Source organism: Dendropsophus ebraccatus, chromosome 15, assembly GCF_027789765.1.
Source record: "Dendropsophus ebraccatus isolate aDenEbr1 chromosome 15, aDenEbr1.pat, whole genome shotgun sequence".
In the NCBI taxonomy this organism is placed as follows: domain Eukaryota; kingdom Metazoa; phylum Chordata; class Amphibia; order Anura; family Hylidae; genus Dendropsophus; species Dendropsophus ebraccatus.
Window position 1 is genome coordinate 19081898 of NC_091468.1, and position 20736 is coordinate 19102633.

At 43.4% G+C, this 20736-nt stretch overlaps 1 protein-coding gene across 2 annotated transcripts in view; it reads left to right on the plus strand.

The window, feature by feature from the left end:
- CAMKMT (calmodulin-lysine N-methyltransferase) overlaps positions 1 to 20736 on the plus strand; it is a 373175-nt gene that overhangs the window by 279478 nt on the left and 72961 nt on the right. For both annotated transcript variants that reach the window (XM_069954667.1, XM_069954666.1), the window contains exon 9: positions 13086 to 13149. In XM_069954667.1, coding sequence (XP_069810768.1) covers positions 13086 to 13149 — 64 coding nt within the window. The remainder of the gene's footprint in view (positions 1 to 13085; positions 13150 to 20736) is intronic.

Genomic DNA, 20736 nt, shown 5'->3' on the forward strand with positions numbered 1-20736 from the left:
CGTTTACTGTGCAACAGGACACACACAGTGATCATGGGGGGCTGGCTGGCACACAGTGATCATGGGGGGCTGGCTGGCACACAGTGATCATGGGGGGCTGGCACACAGTGATCATGGGGGGGTCACTAGCTGCAGAGAGAGATGTTCCCAAAATTCATTTTCTCTGCAGCAGGCTGTGGAGGCTGTGAGTGACTGCGCACGCTACTCCAGCTCAGGGCCGGATCCCGGCCTGGAGTAGCAGGCAAAGCGGAGGATGACTGATCTCTGGGGACTGTGAGTGACGGGGCCGAATCTCCTGAATAATGAACTTTGTCCCCCTGTGAGAGCCGAGTACTGGCGGGAGAAGGAGCTTGCCGGGTCATTGCATACAGAAGCGGCACTCACCAGATCAGCAGTGAGGCTTTCAGCAGGAGCTTGCCGGGTCACTGCTGAAAGCCTCACTGCTGATCTGGTTAACGCCGCTTCTGTATGCAATGACCCGACAAGCTCCTTCTCCCGCCGGTACTCTGCTCTCACAGGGGGACAAAGTTCATTATCCAGGAGATCCGGTCCCGTCACTCACAGTCCCCAGAGATCAGTCATCCTCCGCTCCGCCCGCTACTCCTGCCCGGGGATCCGGCTCTGTCACTCACAGCCCCCACCAAGCACTCATTCTCCACAGCCAGGGCAGCAGCATGACATTCTGTGTCACCCACGGCCGCCGGAACCCCCATTTCCCCCCCAATAATCTCCCTGCTGTTATCCTCCCCAGCCAGCAGCATGACATTCTGTGTCACCCATGGCCGCCGGCATCCCAGTCATCCTTCAGTAGCATGACATTTTCTGTCACCCGCCCACGTGGTCACTGTGACTTCTTCTTGTGGGCTGGGTTAGCTTCATTGGGTAGCTTCATTGGTTAGCTAACCAAGCCCATGGAGCACGTGACCCCGTCTCCGATGGATGGGGGAGAAGGAGAGAAGCGTGTTGGAGAGAACCAGGATAGGAGAGGATTTCTTCAATAGAGAGGAAGAATTAAGGTGGCAAACTGTTCCTAGTAGAAAAACGAAAATAGAAGCATATTAAAAACTGCATGTAAGTATGCTTCTACATTTTATTAAATAATAAATGTTTTGAGGGGAATACCCCTTTAATACACTGACAAGCATGATGTTTAGGCCTTTTCTTGTATATCTTGATAAAGCTGAACTCCATATGGTTCCAGACCACAATTCCTGCCGGGTAAATTAGGGCCTGATTCCTGCCTTTAATTGCACGACTTCCCCTTTCTGCATTCTCCTTTCCCATCACTGTAGAAACATGTTCTTGAGATGTAGCTTCTGAGATTGACCATTTGCTTTCCAGAGTGTCGATCATCTTCCTTTCCAATGGCAACTTAACAACTTGACTGTGACAGTGGAGAGAGAGGCTCAAAGTCAGAGATTGCCCACTATAAGGTTGAGAGCCTGCGGATCCTTCACCCCTCTCTCTCTCTTTCTGTTTAGGACGCTCACAGGTCCTGCTCCTTCTCCTCTGTCTTTGGATGTTCAGCCCGCTCACCATGCACTACAGTGAGCAGGCTGAACATTACAGCACATGGCCCCTGTGCAGCTGAACCAAGACTGGGTCCCTAGAGGTGCTGTGGGCCCTGGCACTTGCCCAGGTTAGCTGGGTGCTTACGCCGGCCCTAGAGAGATCCCCACATACAGTAGGTGCTGCTGGCTGTCCTCTGTTTCCCCTCCTGATTGTGGTCATCAAGCCATAACTGTGTAGAATTGGAATATCATTTTAGACTAGTGATGTTTCTTGCATAAAACCTTGCCGAGATACTATGTTCTTAAAGATGTAGCAAGGCATTTTAATAAAGCCAATGACCAGACCATGGGACAAGCCGTTGAAACTAAAATCATGAAAGAATATCCTGCTCTTTTAAATAGGTTCGTATTGGTTAGGAGAGGTAAACCATTGCATATGCTCACCATCATAGACGTTAGCCTTTTATCTGGCACCTATCCATTATTGGGCTATCAATAATAGCCCTACTTTCAAGGTTGTAAGGTGATTGATTGATTGAAGGTGGCCATACCACTTCAACAACTGTCCACTGAACGATAGTTATCCTTCCTGTCCTCCCGATACACATGAATGTTCAGTACAGCTGAATGTTCTCATGTTCTGTGTTGGTGGAACCTTGGGAGACACCTTATACTGACAGCCGACATAAGTATAAAATGTATGGGGACCTTAATAGTTTGAAACCAACTGCATGCAAAACTGAAAAGGAAATATATACATTGAAAAATAAGAACTTATGGACATATTCAGATAAAAGTCTAGGTTTATTTGTCATTGGGAATAAGGATATGTTTTAATATGTCATGTTTTAGCCAATGCGTATGGTCATATCTCTTGGTTCCTATGGTGAGATACTAGTAGGGGATCAATAGAGTAGAATAATGCAAAGTTTTTGCTGTGTACCCCAAAAGGATATTATATATTTGTTCCCGTTTTAGGTTCTATATTTGTGTATTTTGTACATTTCCGTGGGGGATATATTTTGCTGTCAATTGACGATCCACTTTCTTTAGAAAAGCAGCCTCAGTGCCCACATGTATATTAGGTGCCTGATTAAATTCTTTATTTTTTTTTCCTGCAAGGGTGGTATTGTCTGACAGTCTGAATAGTGAGCCAGTTTTACAGTCTGTGCTCATTTACATGAAAACAAGGTCTATTCATGAAGCCACTGTACAAAAAAAAAAAGCAGATTGAGGTTCATGTATATACATGATTGCATTCATATATTTCCATGTTTACATTCACAAACACTCGTAAGACTCAAGTACTTCTTTTCAAGAAGTTATTTGCATCCACAGATACACTTAGCTGCTACATGCGTAAAATACTGCAGGGTTATTATGTTTCTTATGCTTATGTTATCAGTTGTGGTAGAACGGCATAAGAGCTCGATTCAGAGAGAGAGGTGTAGATCCCGTTCTAGAACTCTAGTCTCCGCTGAATGACAACTGTATAAAGCGTTGGAAAGATACACTGTATAGGCGGATGTGAAGAAAACACTGACGCAGGAATAAGTGCAGTCACCAAAGCAGACAGAGGAAATGGAATAGACTTTTGATGGGCGGTAAGGGATTCTTACCCTCTGTGTGAAAAGCTGCTATGTGGGTTGGCATTCAGTGGAGAGATGAAGAAGAGAACTATGAACTACACTGTGTGTGGAGGAATGGATTGCCTGAATAGGTGGTAAATATAAGCTGCATCGGTAGAGAAGAAATCCCTTTTTAGTTAGTTCAAAAGAAATCATTAGGTGGGTGGTAAATCATTGACCATTCACTCATCAAAATACATAGAGTTCTCAAAGATGGAGATAGTTGGCTGTAAAAAACTTTCTTCAGCAAAGTCATATACCCGGGTTATCAACTACAATATTATAATTTTATTTTGCTTTTGAAGTGTATATCCCCGTTATTGTCACCATTTAGGTCCCTATTGGAGCTCACAGCCTTATTTGTATATATCAGGGAATCACACAATGACCCGTTCCAGTAAATCCATTGATTAGTATGTTTTTGGAGAATAAAAGGAAACCAGAGAACCGTGAGGAAACCCACACTTTGACTCTTTTGATGTTCTCCTTCGATAGCTGTCGTTGAACGCTCTTTCGGCCAACATCTATCTCTCCCAATCTTTTACATCTAATGAGTGAAGAACGGTAAGCTGCTGCAAGGCTTGTCTGACAGCTTATGTTCCTGCAAACCAAAGGATCAAGCAACCAGTTAAAACCCAACATACACATAAGATACGAACTGGAGAGAGTTGCACATCCCATCTATGGCTGATACTAATGCCGCTAGGCCTATATTGAAAATCAACACCAGAGTGTCTGTATATGAATTGATCAAGCCATATTGCCCCGTGTACCACCGCGCAGGTCCTCTGGTCCACACGGGTCCCTACGCTAACTCCACACCGTGTCGGTCAGCGACCGCCAACCCCGCAAAGCGTGCACATGCAGGGAAGGGAAGCCATGGAACGGCCCTGCAACCCCAATGTCACAGGACCAGACCCAAAAAGCCCCACCAAAACCCAGCCAGCACCACCGGCGGGGAAGGCTGCCCCCAAACAACACAAGTATGGATATGGTATTACACTTACCATTGCTGCTCTCACAGAATGGGGAAGACATAGGGTCCAGACATGTGAGCACAGACATATCCTGCCAATTTTGGTCATGTGGGTCTTATAAAGGAGTGCTAGCTGTTCAGAGAGGGAGAACTGTGAAACACGAACTGGAGAGAGTGGAACGGCTGCACATCCCATCTATGGCTGATACTAATGCCGCTAGGCCTATATTAAAAATCAACACCAGAGTGTCTGTATATGAATTGATCAAGCCATATTGCCCCGTGTACCACCGCGCAGGTCCTCTGGTCCACACGGGTCCCTACGCTAACTCCACACCATTCTGTTTGCTGCAGCTATGGTGAGCGCAATACCTTATCCAGACTTGTGCTGCTTGGGGGCGACCTTCTCCGCCGGCGGTGCTGGCCGGGTTCTGGTGTGGTGTTTTTGGGTCTGGTCCTGTGGCATGGGGGTCGCAGGGCCGTCCCATGGCCCCCGTTCCCTGGCTGTGCACGCCTGCGGGGTTGGTGGCCACTGACTGGCACGGTGTGGACTTAGTGTAGGGACCCATGTGTATCAGATACCGGCACGAGGTACATGGGGCAGTATGGCTTGATCAATTCATACACAAAATTCTGATGTGTTTTTTATTTAGCCAAGCGGCACTAGTATCAGCCATGGGTGTGATGTGCAGCACTCTGTTTCTTCCCTGAGCCACATACACATAAGATAGTTGGCCAGTCCTGCTAAAATCGGTGGGTTTAGCCACCATTTATCTAGAGACTTAAAGTGATACTGTCACCCTCCTTGGATAGGCACCATCAGGTACTCTGCCTGCTGTGTGTACTAAAAATTTCTTTGAGAAAGGTGTCCTGCTCCTCCTTTACATGAACAAAAAATTGCTTTTAATCATTGGTGGACAGAGTCACGGCACTTACTGCATTAGGATCACCGAGGGGGGAATCAATGGCCAAAAAGTTCACCTTAGTGACATTGTTCACCAATGTTTGAAAGAATTTTTTGACCTAAAGAAGGACCCCTATGGTGCCAAAAATGGCGCCTACCTGAAAAGGAGTGACAGTATCACTTTAATGCAACAATGGGGTAGGCCAGTCTGTAATGCAGGTAGCTGGAGCTGATGGGTGACTATAGGGTGACTTACAATGAGTGTAGCATTTAAGTTTAGGTGCCGCATTAAAGCGAATCTGTAGGCACCCCCAAACTACTGGTACCGTTGCATTTCCGCATTCATTGTGTATCCGGTCTCAGGATCCAGATATCTTCTGGTACTGTCCTTTTTTATAAAAGGTGCAGTGCCAATGAGGCGGGGCCTACAGCATCTACATCCTAGGCCTGTGCACCTCTCTCTTCTTGCTGACCTCCTTAACTGCCCCAGAAAAAGGGCCGGCAGCATGAAGAGAGAGGAGCTGTAGGCCTAGGGCGTAGGTGTGCCAGGCCCTGCCTCATTGACATTGCACCGCTGGATTAAAAGAGTATTTTTATAAAAAGGATATCACCAGGAGAGCCCAGGACCGGACATGGATTGACCTCAGCAACACAACGGTAGCAGCAGTTTTTTTTGCATCCTCTTTAATATGACCACTGATAGAACGGTGGCGTCACGGGGAAGCCGGTGCCGCGGCCCATTTTTTTAAGAATCCCACTGGGGACGTGCTGGCCCGCCTCCTGTGCTTCAGCCCCGGCCCGGTACCCGTGGATAGAACAGCGCCGTACACGGGAACCGGGCCGCTGTTAAAAAAAAAAGACCGCTGCAAAGGCTTCCCCGTGACGGTGCTGATCTATCTGTGGGTCATATTAAAGAGGATGTACCTAATGGTACGTCCTCTTTAAGTGTTTCTTATGGTCTCTAATTTTTTTATCTACTGTTTTTTCATAAAATAAGTACACATCATTTTTATTTTAAATTTTTATAACGGATAGATAGGAAGATAGATCCTAAGACAGATAAATAGATAGTTGGTAAGATTAACATTAGATAGATAGATAGATAGACAGACAAACAGATATATAGATAGACAGATAGATAAGAGGTAGATAGAATGCCTTATAATTCTGAAAACGTCTTGACCGACATACTGGCATTAGCATAAGAAGTCATGACCTCTCAGAGGTCTTGAATAAGCCGTATTATGACCTAGTAGCTAGATCCTTAACTATTTTCAGGGAATGACATCTTTTACCTCTCCGTTGTTATTGAGCAGCTGTGCTGAGGCTTCTTGAATTACTTCTGAGTCTTTCATCCAATTTGTCTGCTGGGGATATTGCTGACTTGACTTGTCTTTCCGGGTGTTGTTTTATTCTACGCGCCTCTCAATCTCGGATCTTAGCTGAGACTTGTCTCCCTCTCGGCTCACCTCTGCACTTGCCGAGAAGGGCTTTGTCTTCTTACCATTCATAAAGATAACCAACATAATTCTCATCTTCCCGGCACGTTACTCCAGAGCATCAAATCTCCTTACGGTCGCTCGTGCCGTTATATAATGCTCTTGTACACTTAACCTGATTCATACATCAAGAGTTTAACCTAATGCTGCACTGAAGCTGGGCAACCTACTTACACGCATTTATGTAACGTGGAAGCCACCGTTTATTTTTAAAATAAAAAAAATATTTATATTTGTTTTTCCTTGTAGACTCAAAAATTATTAAAATTCTTACATTTACAATTTACAATTTACAAAATTACAATATATGGAACAAAAAGACCTTGCGTGGGGCACTCATAACAATATAAGGAATTATTATTATTATACGGCGTACAATGGGAAAACAATTCAAGTTTGTACCAAACTCTTTACCTGGCTGGTACATATACAGACAAGAGACTATCCATGTATACAAAAGAGCAGCTCCAATGAGGCTAAGGTCAAAGATCAAATATGCTTTTTATACGTGGCCTCATAGAAAACATTGAAATATATAATGGAATCGAAATACCAATTGATGCATAAAACCCACAGGTTAATAGATATAATTCATCATTTCAGGCAAATAAATAATTGCATAAAAACATAATAGCTCATATATAACAAAGGTAAGGGTTTTCTACTTAATAGATGAACATTTAAAAGTCAATAAAACATGAATAAAACATGATTATGCATGGGATGTAAAAGACTAGTTAATACTGAATATTGCAATATTGTGTATACAATAGTGGGAGTCTAAATTGGTCGGTATGGTGACTGAAAATAAACATACAATGTAAGGAAGCCTACATGGGACCGTAAAGACCGATTTTCTCATAAAAGGAGGATAAAATAGTATAAGAAGAAGCATAGACTTTGTGTTAAACAAAACTGGCACATGAATGAATGGTGTTAAAGAAGCATTCCCAGATAATATAAATACAAATACACTCTATACATTGCTAATGTGGTAAATGACTATTCTAGCTGCAAATGTCTGGTTTTTGGTGCAATATCTACATAGGTGTATAGAGGCCCATTTCCAGCAACTATCACTCCAGTGTTCTAATGGTACAATGTGTTTGCTCATTGGCTCAGAAGGCTATTTGATGATTAGAAAACCCTTGTGCAATCATTTTCACACATCTGGAAACAGTCTAGCTCGTTACAGAAGCGACAAAACTGACCTTCCTTTGAGCAGATTGTGTTTCTGGAGCATCACATTTGTGGGGTCAATCAAACGCTCAAAATGGCCAGAAAAAGAGAACTTTCATCTGAAACTCGACAGTCTATTCTTGTTCTTAGAAATGGAGGCTATTCCAAGCGAGAAATTGCTAAGAAATTGAAGATTTCCTACAACGGTGTGTACTTCTCCCTTCAGAGGTCAGCACAAGCAGGCTCTAACCAGAGTAGAAAAAGAAGTGGGAGGCCGCGTTGCAAAAAGCAAGAAGATAAGCACATTAGAGTCTCTAGTTTGAGAAACAAACGCCTCACAGGTCCCCAACTGGCATCTTCATTAAATTGTACCCGCAAAACACCAGTGTCAACATCCACAGTGTAGAGGTGGCTGAGGGATTTTGGGCTTCAGGGCAGAGTGGCAAAGAAAAAGCCATATCTGAGACTGGCCAATAAAAGAAAAAGATTAAGATGGGCAAAAGAACACAGACATTGGACAGAGGAAGACTGGAAAAAAGTGTTGTGGACGGATGAATCCAAGTTTGAGGTGTTTGGATCACAAAGAAGAACGTTTGTGAGACGCAGAACAAATGAAAAGATGCTGGAAGAATGCCTGACGCCATCTGTTAAGCATGGTGGAGGTAATGTGATGGTCTGGGGTTGCTTTGGTGCTGGTAAGGTGGGAGATTTGTACAGGGTAAAAGGGATTCTGAATAAGGAAGGCTATCACTCAATTTTGCAACGCCATGCCATGCCCTGTGGACAGCCCTTGATTGGAGCCAATTTTATCCTACAACAGGACAATGACCCTAAACACACCTCCAAATTGTGCAAGAACTATTTACAGCAGAAGCAGCAGCTGGTATTCTATCGGTAATGGAGTGGCCAGCGCAGTCACCAGATCTGAACCCCATTGAGCTGTTGTGGGAGCAGCTTGACCGTATGGTACGCCAGAAGTGCCCACCCAACCAATCCAACTTGTGGGAGCTGCTTCTAGAAGCGTGGGGTGCAATTTCTCCAGCTTACCTCAACAGGTTAATAGCTAGAATGCCAAAGGTGTGCAATGCTGTAATTGCTGCAAAAGGAGGATTCTTTGACGAAAGCAAAGTTTGATGTAAAAACAATGTTATTTCAAATACAAATCATTATTTCTAACCTTGTCAATGTCTTGACTCTATTTTCTATTCATTTCACAACGTATGGTGGTGAATAAGTGTGACTTTTCATGGAAAACACAAAATTGTTTGGGTGACGGTAGTGTATATATGTATGAAATGGGTTTTTTTTATGTACGTTTTATTTATTTCTTTTTTCCAGCTAGTTTTGTTCTGGAATTGTTTCCTTCACTTGGGTCATGTGGTTTTATCCATCCCCTCAAAAAATTCCATGTGTTTTTTTGCTCAGCCCAACAGAACCTATATGATGAAGCTGCAAGGACTAGTTACCCATGTGATTCTTTACTGATACATCATGGGATTAATGTAGATTTGAAAGGGAAAGAATACTGTTTGAAATCTGAAAATCAAGATGGTAGATAATCAGGAATTACATGACCCAGATGCAGTAATATATGGATGAAACAGATGACCCTGCAGGAGAAGTGATGGTGGGAAAAAATTCAGGTGTGTCTGTTTAAAGGGGTTGTCAGCCTTCTTTAATATACTCCTGCCCGTCCATATAAAACAATAAACATGTTATCCTTACCTGTCCGCACACTCTCGGTGTCCTCCTCTAGTTTTGCATTTTTTTCCAGCTGATCACAGTGCCTCCACTTCCGAAACGAACTCATCTCGGAAGTGACAGCCCTCTCAGCCAATCACTGGCCGCAGGGCTGTTCTGTCCCAGGCAGTGATTGGCTGAGCGCACTGTCAGTCTTAAGACGAGTTCATCTCTGATGTGGAGGCCCTGCAGTCAACAGGGGACACCAGTGACACCAGAGGAGGGCACCAAGGAAGAGCGGACAGGTAAGGATAACATGTTTATCGTTTTATATGGACGGGCAGGAGTATATAAAAAAAAAGGCTGACAACCACTTTAAAAGTTGCCAAAAAATCCAAACAATATAATAACAATAATAACCCCTTAGTGACCGCCGATACGGCTTTTTACGGCGGTCACTAATGGTCCTTATTCTGCTGCCATCAGCTTTTTACGGCGATGGCAGAGAATAAGGCCGTCGGTAAAGGGGATTACCCGTGCTGCCGCCGCCTTTCATCTCCCCCCGCCGTGAATCTACGGCGGGGGGAGATGAAATAAATGTCCCCCAGACCTCAGATCAGCCCCCCCTAGTAGGGCGATCACTAACCCCCCCTCCCCCGGTGGCCATCATTTCCAAGATGGCCGCCGCCATCGCTGTGAACCGACTAATGTCGGTTCACAGCGATGGAAAAGTTAAAGTGAATGAAAGCCCCATGCTCTCCGGCACCGGAGGTAGCGGAGAGCATGGGGCAGTCATCGGGACCCCCCCTGTGGGGTCTCGGTACAAGCGATCAGCGGTATATACTATATACCGCTGATCGCTTGTGCCATGTGCTCCCGGCACTTTTTATCCCCTGTCACCATGAATGATTGGTGACAGGGGATAAAAAGTGATGTCCCCCCACCCCTCAAGTCGCCCCCCACCCCCCCTGTCACCCCCGTCCCCCAGTCACCCCCCCCCCCTTCCCCATATACTCACCTGCTCCTGGAGCTCCGTCCTCCTCGACGTCCTGGCTGGTTATGAAGTGCGCATGCGCTTCACAACCAGCCAACTCTGAAAATTTAAAGTGACAGAGACCAATTTGGTCTCTGTCACTGAACTATGATTACTGTGATAGAAAATATCACAGTAATCATAGTAATACAGTGAAAATGAATATGTAAAGTACAAAAAGTGACAAACATACAAAAAAATAAAACACACACTTTTTATTATAGTAATAATTGCAGTTTACTCCCAAATTACCCCTAACCCCTCCCCAGATTACCCGTAACCACCGCACGTTGCCCGTAACCACCGCACGTTGCCCGTAACCACCCCACGTTGCCTGTAACCACCCCAGGTTGCCGTAACCACAGCAGGTTGCCCGTGACCACCCCATGTTGTCCGTAACCACCCCAGATTACCTGTAACCACCTCAGGTTGCCCATAACCACCCCTGGTTGCCCGTAACCACCCCACATTACCTGTAATCTCATTTTTTTTATCTTATTTTAGTAACTGTGCTATTCTGATTACCATTACTAGCTGCGGTTTTGCTCCTGTAAATTGGCGCTCCTTCCCTTCTGAGCCCGGCTGTGTGCCCATGCAGTGGTTTATGCCCACATATGGGGTACCGTTCTACTCAGGAGAACCTGCTTTACATATATTGGGGTGACATTTCTCTCCTGTTTCTCGTGAAATTGAGAAATTTCAAACTAAAGGAACATATTATTGGAAAAATTCGAGTTTTTCATTTTTACTGTCTACTTTTGAATACTTTCCTCAAATACCTGTGGGGTCAAAATGCTCACCACACCCCAAAATAAATTCTTTGAGGGGTGCACTTTCCAAAATGGGGTGACTTATTGGGAGATTTTACTCCGCTGGCACTACAGGGGCACTGCAAACGCACCTGGCGCTCGGAAACTTCTTCAGCAAAATCTGCATTGACAAAGCTAATTGGCGCTCCTTTCCTTCTGAGCCCTCCTGTGTGCCCATGCAGTGGTTTACGCCCACATATGGGGTACCATTGTACTCAGGAGAACCTGCGTTACAAATTTTGGGGTACTTTTTTCGTCTTGTTCCTCGTGAAATTGAGAAATTTCAAACTAAACGAACATATTATTGGAAGAATTCGAGTTTTTCATTTTTACTGTCTTCTTTTGAATACTTTCCTGTAATACCTGTGGGGTCAAAATGGTCACCACACACCACACATTCTTTGAGGGGTGCACTTTCCAAAATGGGGTGACTTATGGGGAGTTTTCTCTCTGCTGACACTACAGGGGCACTGCAAACGCACCTGGCGCTCAGAAACTTCTTCAGCAAAATTTGCATTGGAAAAGGTAATTGGCGCTCCCTTCCTTCTGAGCCCTGCAGTGTGCCCATACAGTGGTTTACGCCCACATATGGGTTACCGTTGTACTCAAGAGAACCTGCATTACAAATTTTGGGGTGCTTTTTGTCTCATATTCCTTTTGAAAATGAGAAACTTTAATCTAAACGTATATATTATTGGAAAATTTAAATTTTCCATTTTTTTACTGCCTAATTGTGAATACTTTCCTCCAGCCCCTGTAGGGTTAAAATGCTCATTATACCCCTAGATTAATTCTTTAAGGTGTGTAGTTTCCAAAATGGGGTCACTTATGGGGGTTTTCAGGATACCAGACTTCTAAATCCATTTAAAAAAAGAACTGGTCCCTAAAAAAATCAGTTTCACGAAAATGTGATAATTTGCTGATAAATTTCTAAGCCCCATAACACCCTAAAAAAGTAAAATATGTTTACCAAATTATGCCAGAATAAAGAAGACATATTGGTAATGTGACTTAGTAACTAATTTATGTGCTACGACTTTCTTTTTTTAGAAGCAGAGAATTTCAAAGTTCATAAAATGCTAATTTTTAAAACTTTTCATGATATTTTGATGTTTTTCACAAAAAACACACAAAGTAGTGACCAAATTTTGCCACTAACATAAAGTGCCATATGTGACGAAAAAACAATCTCAGAATCGCTAGCATACGTTAAAGCATCACTGAGCTATAAGAGCATAAAGTGAGACAGGTCAGATTTTGAAAAATTAGCCTGGTCATGAAGGCCCAAACTAGCTGCAGCACGAAGGGGATAATGATAAGTATTATTTGATATGTCTTGGATGATCAGTATACTTATATACAGTAGGTATGTATGAGCTATTACGCTTTCATATTTCCTAAAGAGTTGACTGAGGACATGAGATTACTTACTCCTGTGGATAGAGGATAGGTTTGTTTTGTGGGCAAACCCCTTTATATCTTGACCTCTTGGTGCTCCTTGAGGACTCATCTAATGATCTCAAGGACATTGACCAATAGTGATGGGAATCGTCATTGGCAGTGATGGCTGTATCCATGTTTTCCAGGCAGTCCTCAGGCTGCATGCTCCTCCTCCTGATAGCGGGATTCAGATGCCGATCCTTTGGGCATGTGCGAGCCCAAACTTTTGGCAACTTTGCTCATCTCCAATCATTGGGTCCCTTATGTAACTGGACGAGTTAGCAGATGACTTGATACTAATTGAATTGTTAAACGCCTCATTATCGCCACTAAATGAATTCACTTGGTTTAATATTTGTCTTTCTTGTATCATTAAAATGTCAAACCCCCCTTGTAATCCACAATGTGTTCTTTTCTGCATGTCAGCCTGTTTCTGGACCAGTACAGAGCTTGCCTTGTTGATGCAATAAAGAGATTACTCCAGCCCAGTGTAAGTATGTTTCTATTTTCTCCTGATCACTGGCTTCAGAATAATTAGTCTCTGCACAATGATTGAGAAAGTAATGGAATGGCAGGATTAATGTCATGTAATACTGTAATACTTATTATGTCCAACTTCAATTGAGTCTTCTAATCTATCAGATTCTTTCCTAATCATAAACTAGGGAAACTTCTACTTGGCCTTCTGATAAGGCTCACAGTGGGGAGCAAAATAAATGAAACCGCTTCAAAGATAGAATGAGATTATTATTTTTTTTTTATATATATATAAAACGTTTTGTAGAGTATTTTTCTTTGATAATAACGGATTTGTGTTATAGTAAATGCGGGATGGTGAATTTTTTGGTGTGTTAGATCTAGTTACTGTGCTATATAGTACTTTTTAAGAAAAAAAAATTCAGGTACATTATATGCTTATAAAGTGCATTTTCCCCTGCGATTACTACTGCATCAAAATTTAACTTCCTGGATAAAATGGTGATGTCACGACCCGACTCCCAGAGCTGTGCTGGCTGTGGCTGCTGTAGAGGATGATGGCAGAGGGATGCTTAGTGTCCCTCCAGTGCCCTGTGTCCCTCAGTGTCCCCCTGCCATCATCCTCTCCAGCAGCCACAGCCCGCACAGCTCTGGGAGTCGGGTAGTGACATCCCCATGTTATCCAGGAAGTGAAGCCTTGATGCAGTAGTAATCGCTGGGGGAAAAAAAGCACTTTATAAGCATTTCCCATAATAAGTGTATATTGGTAATTTGTATAACTTTTGGGGGGCAATACAATACTTTAATAAAAAATTTTGCTGGAATTCTCCTTTAAGCTTTAGAAGTTTTATGCAAATTAGCAGACAAAGCCCGCAAAGCAATGTTCAGCCCCTTCTGTCCTAACTAATGCCCCTATGCCTAGAAGGAAATGACTACTCTGCTTGATGGGCCAAACATTGCTGGGTTTTTGCAGCACAAGAGAATTCACTGCACTTTATCTCCTAATTTGCATATAGCTTCTAAAGCTTATTTCTTAGCGCTAAATCGATGGATTGAAATAAGAGTTAGATTCGGGGTAAGAAACCCTGTTCTTTACTTTTCTTTTTTACATGCAATAAAATCCTTTTTAAAACCTAACTTATGTTACCTATCATTTGTACTACAATAAAATCACACCTACAAAAATTAAACCAGTGAAAAAAAACACAAACACCTGGAGAGTTTGTGCCAGGTAGAATATATATAGGTCAAGGTTGTATAATGGCGGCAAATATTGGCCAGATGGGTATCACAAAGTGTGTAGCTGTGAAATGCAGACAAGCACTCGCCCCATGATACACCCTCCTTCTATGACACCCTGCCTATCATAGCAGAATTGGGGTGATCCTGTTTTCGAGCGTCCTAAGGGCCCCGATGTTAGTACAAACTTCAAGTGACGTCACTCTTTTGTCTGTACGGGTGCTCGTGTAGGACACAAAGATCCAACATGTTTCAGCAATTACGATCACCCTCGTCAGGAACGTGTCCCAATCCTGTGAGCCTTTCTTACTTCAGTTTAGTTCATATATAGTATGGATCTCCATAATCTAGGAGTCTGAAGATAGTGGCAAAGAAAGGACTGGAAGTAATGTGTACGGATATCTTCGTATAGGCGACGGGGAGCACCCGCCAGATAGACATGATCAGCCTCTGTTAGAATGAGTGCCTGCTTGTGCCCTTTGTGTACTACAACCATTTGCTTGTGTGGGACCCTCATGACGATAGAAGATTAGATGTATAGTCCTGGTGGATGAATGTGGGACACCATGTTCTGGCACCAAAGCATTTTTAATAACCTGAGCGTTACCTGGTCAGCTTCCAGACTGCATGGAGCAACACTCCAAGCTTTCGACCACAACGATTGAGACATTCTGCTAGAGGTTTCTGGAGTGAGCCAGTCACTCTGTGCAGCTGGTGTGTCACACAGGCCAATAGCAGAGCCAGGAGGCCACACCAATCAGCTGTAGGGGCAGTGCCCAGGCACTTAATTTAAACCTTCTGGGATCTGTCAGTTGTGTCTGTGATAGTTGAGCTTGTTACTGACGTGGACTTTCGACTATGTTTCCTGACTGGCCCTGCACTTGGCAGCATAGAGACTGTCGCCCAGTTGAGGTCTGTCGCTTAGGGCAGTATGTCCAAGTAGGCAGGGACAGAGGGCTGGGTTCAGTTAGGGACATGACACAGAGGGTTCACGCTCTGCATTGCATTCGAAGGCTAATGGCACCATCCACTTGGGTGAAGCTTATGTTGAGTCATGTAGCTTTATGCAGTGTATCAAGGGCAATGGGCCCTTAGCTCTTGGAAGTCTTACTCACAAGATGGAGCCAACCACATTATAACAGCTTAACTAGGCTAAGCTTTGTCCAAGTAGTTATAAGATTGAGTTCCCTTTAATGAATTGCATGCTTCCTATACTTTTTGTTGGTAGCGTCTGAAATGAGAACAATGTGGAGGATACAATCTTGGCACTCTCTTGCTCTTGGCACCCTCTCAGTCAGTGGCTTATTAAGAATGACTGTTCCAAACACCCAGTTTAAGTACGATGACTTATAGTTAGTTGCAGATTGATTTACCAGTTTACATAGGAGTTTTGTGAGTCAACACTTGAATACATTTTTTTATTAACAAAAGAAACACAAACATTGTCTGAGATGCTACTTCTTCTGGATACATTTGGCGGTGGTGTGAATCCGGGGTTAGAGAAGACGCACCTTAAATTATCCTGTGTTTGCGGAGAGAAGGCTTATGTTTTAATGGATTATTTAATGCGTGGATTACCCCCCTGTATTCTGCAGCACTTTGTTCTGTCTTGTATCGAAGCATACGGCCATGTTTGTTTTTGCATTGTGTCAACGGTGAGATTTGTTTTTGGAGTACACCCCGTAAAACACAAAAACTGTGAGTGTGCCTAATGGGCTTTTATTATGTATGAACATGAATTCTAGTCTACATGGCTGAATGCCACTGTGCTACTATTGGTAACAATGAGTGTGAATCACAAGCCAGCCATAGACCACAGGTACAGTACATTTTATACATAGAAAGATTTAGTTGATTAATCTGCTAGAAGCTGCCCCTGTATCTAATAACTTACATATGGTAGTGGCTTCCACTAACACTAGCTGATTAGAAACCTGCTGCTCTTAAATTGGTGCTTGCCCTTAATTTTACTGACAGAACACTTATCATATGAATTGCACCAGTCATGCCCTATCTCTGATTGAAGTACAGCAGATATTGGTGCCAAATTTGTTGTGGACCATTTTGTTAGCAAAATAGTGGAATAATTGTATATTTTCAAATTACATGTTTACTAGAAAATATACAGTATAACTTTGTCATTAATTTTTGCTAAAGAAAATCACTTCTTCTGCTCAAAGTTCTGTATTTCTTAAAGTGACTCTGTACCCACAATCTGACCCCCCCCCCCCCCCCAAACCACTTGTATCTTCGGATAGCTGCTTTTAATCCAAGATCTGTCCTGGGGTCCGTTCGGCAGATGATGCAGTTATTGTCCTAAAAAAACAACTTTTATACTTGCAGCCCTTTGTCAAATAGGCGTGGCCTAGAGTGTGTGTGCCCTAGGCTTGCACCGCCTCTCCGTCCCTCCTCCCCGCCCTCCTCATCATTAGGGATACCCTGGGCAGGATTTTTTTCTATTAATCACCTGTCTGAACAGGTGCACAGGTGCCTTAACGATCCAGCACATGTGCAGTGTTCAGACAAGTGTTGATTAGGAGAAATTGTTCTAGGAGCATTCCTAATTATGAAGAGGGCGGGGAGGAGGGATGGAGGAGGGTCGCAATCTTAGGGCATAGACACTCTAGGCCACACCAATTTGACACAGGGCTGCAAGTTTAAAAGTTGTTTTTTAGGACAATAACTGCATCACCTGCCGAACGGACCCCAGGACAGATCTTGGATTAAAAGCAGCTATCCGAAGGCACAAGCGGTTTTGGGGGTTCAGATTGTGGGTACAGAATTGCTTTAAGTTACTGGTGATGTCTTAATGTAGAGCAAATTTACTAAATACACGAGGCAGGAGGAGATACAGTAAGGATGGAAGGGAGTAAGACACCATGTCTGATACATGGGGTAGGGATGACTGGAGTGAGAATGGGAGAGAGTGGGACACTGTGTGTGGTATATATGGGGTAGGGATGACTACACTGAGAATGGAAGAGAGTGAGACACGGTGTCCAATACATGGGGTGGGGATGACTGTAGTGAGGGTGTGAGAAAGTGAGACACTGTGTGCGATACATGGGGTAGGGATGACTATAGTTAGAGTGTGTGGGAGACAGTGTCTGATACGAAATGAATACAGGATTTGGATAAGGATTCGGAATGAATACAGTTAGGGTGGGATGGAGTGAAATACCATGAACAAGTTATGGGACGAGGAACGGTATAGTGAAGAGGGGAGGTAGGGAAATTCTTAAACCAATAAATAGGGTGAGGATGACTACAGGATGGACGGAAGAGAGTGAGACATTGCAGTGGCCCTCTCTCAAAACATGGCACAAACAGCAGAGAACAGAGAATCTGTAGCCTACCAGATAATAACAGTGTCCGATAGACACCATTGACTTTAATTTGCTTTGTTTGGTTTCTGTTGTGGTGTCATCTGCAATGTTTTGTCCAGCATTTTTGATGGAACCTGCAACAAGGGCCTCCAACGGAGCCACGGAAAACAGGTTGTTACTATTCATGCCTACTCAGTCGATGCTCTAATCAACTTTAATGGTCGGGAAGGGTTAGGTAAATTTTCAGGCACGACTAGATTTCTCCCTTTAAGGCACTCAATCCATCCATACTGTGGAAGAAATCCTTATAGCCTACTATAGGGAATGCATGCAGTTGCTAGCCATTTATTCATGAGGATATTAAGAAGCGTTAATGTATTTTTGAGAATAAAATTATCCTCACGGGAGGCATTTAAGGGGACAGCCGCAGGATCAGCAACAGGTCTGAAGAAAGGGAATTCTAGCAGAAGTGGATTGTACTGTGAAAGGGCTGTGCGTTGCCTGATTTGTTTTCACAATTCTCACCACCTGGGAAGCTGTTCTGATAGAACACAGGTTTTCACTTTAACTTTGAGATGAAAGGCGTGCTGGTGGTTATGCCTTCAGTATGCTGCAATGTGCCGCTAAAGTATATCCCTGCTGTTCCCCATGAATTGATTGTGAGTTTATTTCTCCTTATGCCGTAGCTCTCTGCAGCATTTTACGGATAGACTTTGAGTTCTTAATACACAGCAATGCTCACCACCTGAGAGACAGTTCCGATGGGACACTGAGTTCATCTTTAGCTTCAGGCTGGAAAAATAAAGAAGATTTTCCCGGGCAGGTTGGGTTTTTTCGTTCTTATACTTTGTCAGGTTATTATGTATCACTGCTTCGCTCCGTGAAGTGGCCCCGGTGGTTACCATATTTTTCACTAAAGTATAACTAGTTTTAATATCTATCTAAAAACATCCGCTGTGTTTGTTATGTGTTGTCGGCGTAGCTGTCTGGTAGGAAGTGTTTGTCTACAACTCTGTTTCTGGTGTTTTTATGTTTGTACTTTTTTAGGTCGGAAGTGATGGCTTTTGGCTAAAATGTTTGTAAAACTTGTACAAAACTATGGCGTTCTGTTGCTATCCTGCTTTTATTTCAGTTTAGGTTAAAAATAACAGGTATATTTAATCTGTGAATTATATTTAAGCTTTACAATAATTGTTCTTAGTGCTGTAACATTTTTTGTAGTGTCATGATCGCCTTCCTTCTTTCTGATGTAGATCAGATTTTATTTACTCTTTCGGGCTGTGGCGGTCGCCGGTGCTCCAGGCCGCTGCCGCACCCGCTCTCCAGGCTTATGTCAGAGTCCACATGCCAGGGCCCGACGTTGCCTCTTCTTCGGCCTCTTGGAGTGCCTTACCCATCTGCTTTTCTGCTTCCTCCTGCTCAGCCCAGCGCACGCGTCCCCGCCTCCTAGGGTGTTCCCTAATTGGTTAATTACACTAAAGCACTTCCCTATAAATTCCTCCCCCTCTTTTTACCCTCCCCCCCTACATTGAAGCCTATGCCTGCTAACCCCTTTAGTGTTGCAGTCCCAGCTTTCCTGCCCATTATTCCTGCCCGTAACGGCTGCCTGTGCTTCCTGCACCGTGTCTGCTGCTCTGGGGAAAACCAGCGGCCCCTTATGGCCCTATTCCATGGGCCGACTATGGCCCGATCATTTTAGTAACAAGCGCCGATCTGATGTGGTTCCCAACACTCAGCTACCACCAGGAGTTAAATAGAATGATGAGCAAACATACAGAAATATATCCATAAAGGAAAGTAACCAGAAAGATATTAACGACCCACAATCAGATAACTGGATTGATGGATGATGATGACAGCAGCCAGGAATAAAACAAAAGGTGTGAAATACAGTAAATAGAGCTAACTGCATGATATTTTAGAGGAGTTGTTTGGTCCCAGGGTGTTGGTGAGTATGTACATAGTGCTGTATTATGAGGTCATGTAATCTCTAAGTTCTCATAACAACACCAGTTGGTTATTACGCATCTGAACTGGTATTCACCTTTAGCGATCACTTTTCCTGGATCCTGACTGTGGCTCCCAAAACTCAGATACCCCCAGGAGGACTTAGTAGAATAGAGGTGAATAAAGTAAACAGCAGGCAGACACAAGAAAAACAACAATAATGAATGAATATTGAAAGATAACAAGGACGATCATTGGAAGATCCCAATCACAATATTGGAAGATCACAATCACATGACTAAAATCATAGACAATAATGATGGCAAACAGAAATGAAACAGGAGATATGAAATACAGTAAATGGGACTCGCTAACTCTTCCTAGCCTGGGTTCACACACAGTATATTTCAGGCAGTATTTGGTCCTCATTGCAACCAAAACCAGGAGTGGATTGAAAACACAGAAAGGATCTGTTCACACAATGTTGAAATTGAGTGGATGGCCGCTATTTAATGGCAAATATTTGCTGTTATTTTAAAACAACCGCTGTTATATTGAAATAATGGCCGTTATTTACTGTAAAATGGTGGCCATCCACTCAATTTCTCCATTGTGTGAACAGATCCTTTCTGTGTTTTCAATCCACTCATGGTTTTGGTTGCAATGAGGACCAAATATTGCCTGAAATATACTGTGTGTGAACCCAGCCCTTATCTGTATTTAGTAATGTAACTTACATCCCTGTACTATTTTTCTTCCCTATGCATCTGATCACTTTTTATCTCTGAACTGTGACCATGCTGTTGCTATGCAACAGTGCAGACACTTTCCCACAATCCCCCTTGCTTGCATGTGAAGTGAAAACCAACTACCAGTACTAATGGGACAGATCTGGTGACTACAGTTAAACTGAGCATGAGTGACCTAGGCTAGTGGATACCTGGTGGTCTGGAACCAGGTTATCAAACAATGGTGGATTAATGAGTCTATGACTTTCAAGTAACACATTTTAAGAAATGGTTGTACATTTGAGGCATGTTCTATTTAACATAATGCACCAGGATAGACCTCGGAGGACATGAGCCTGA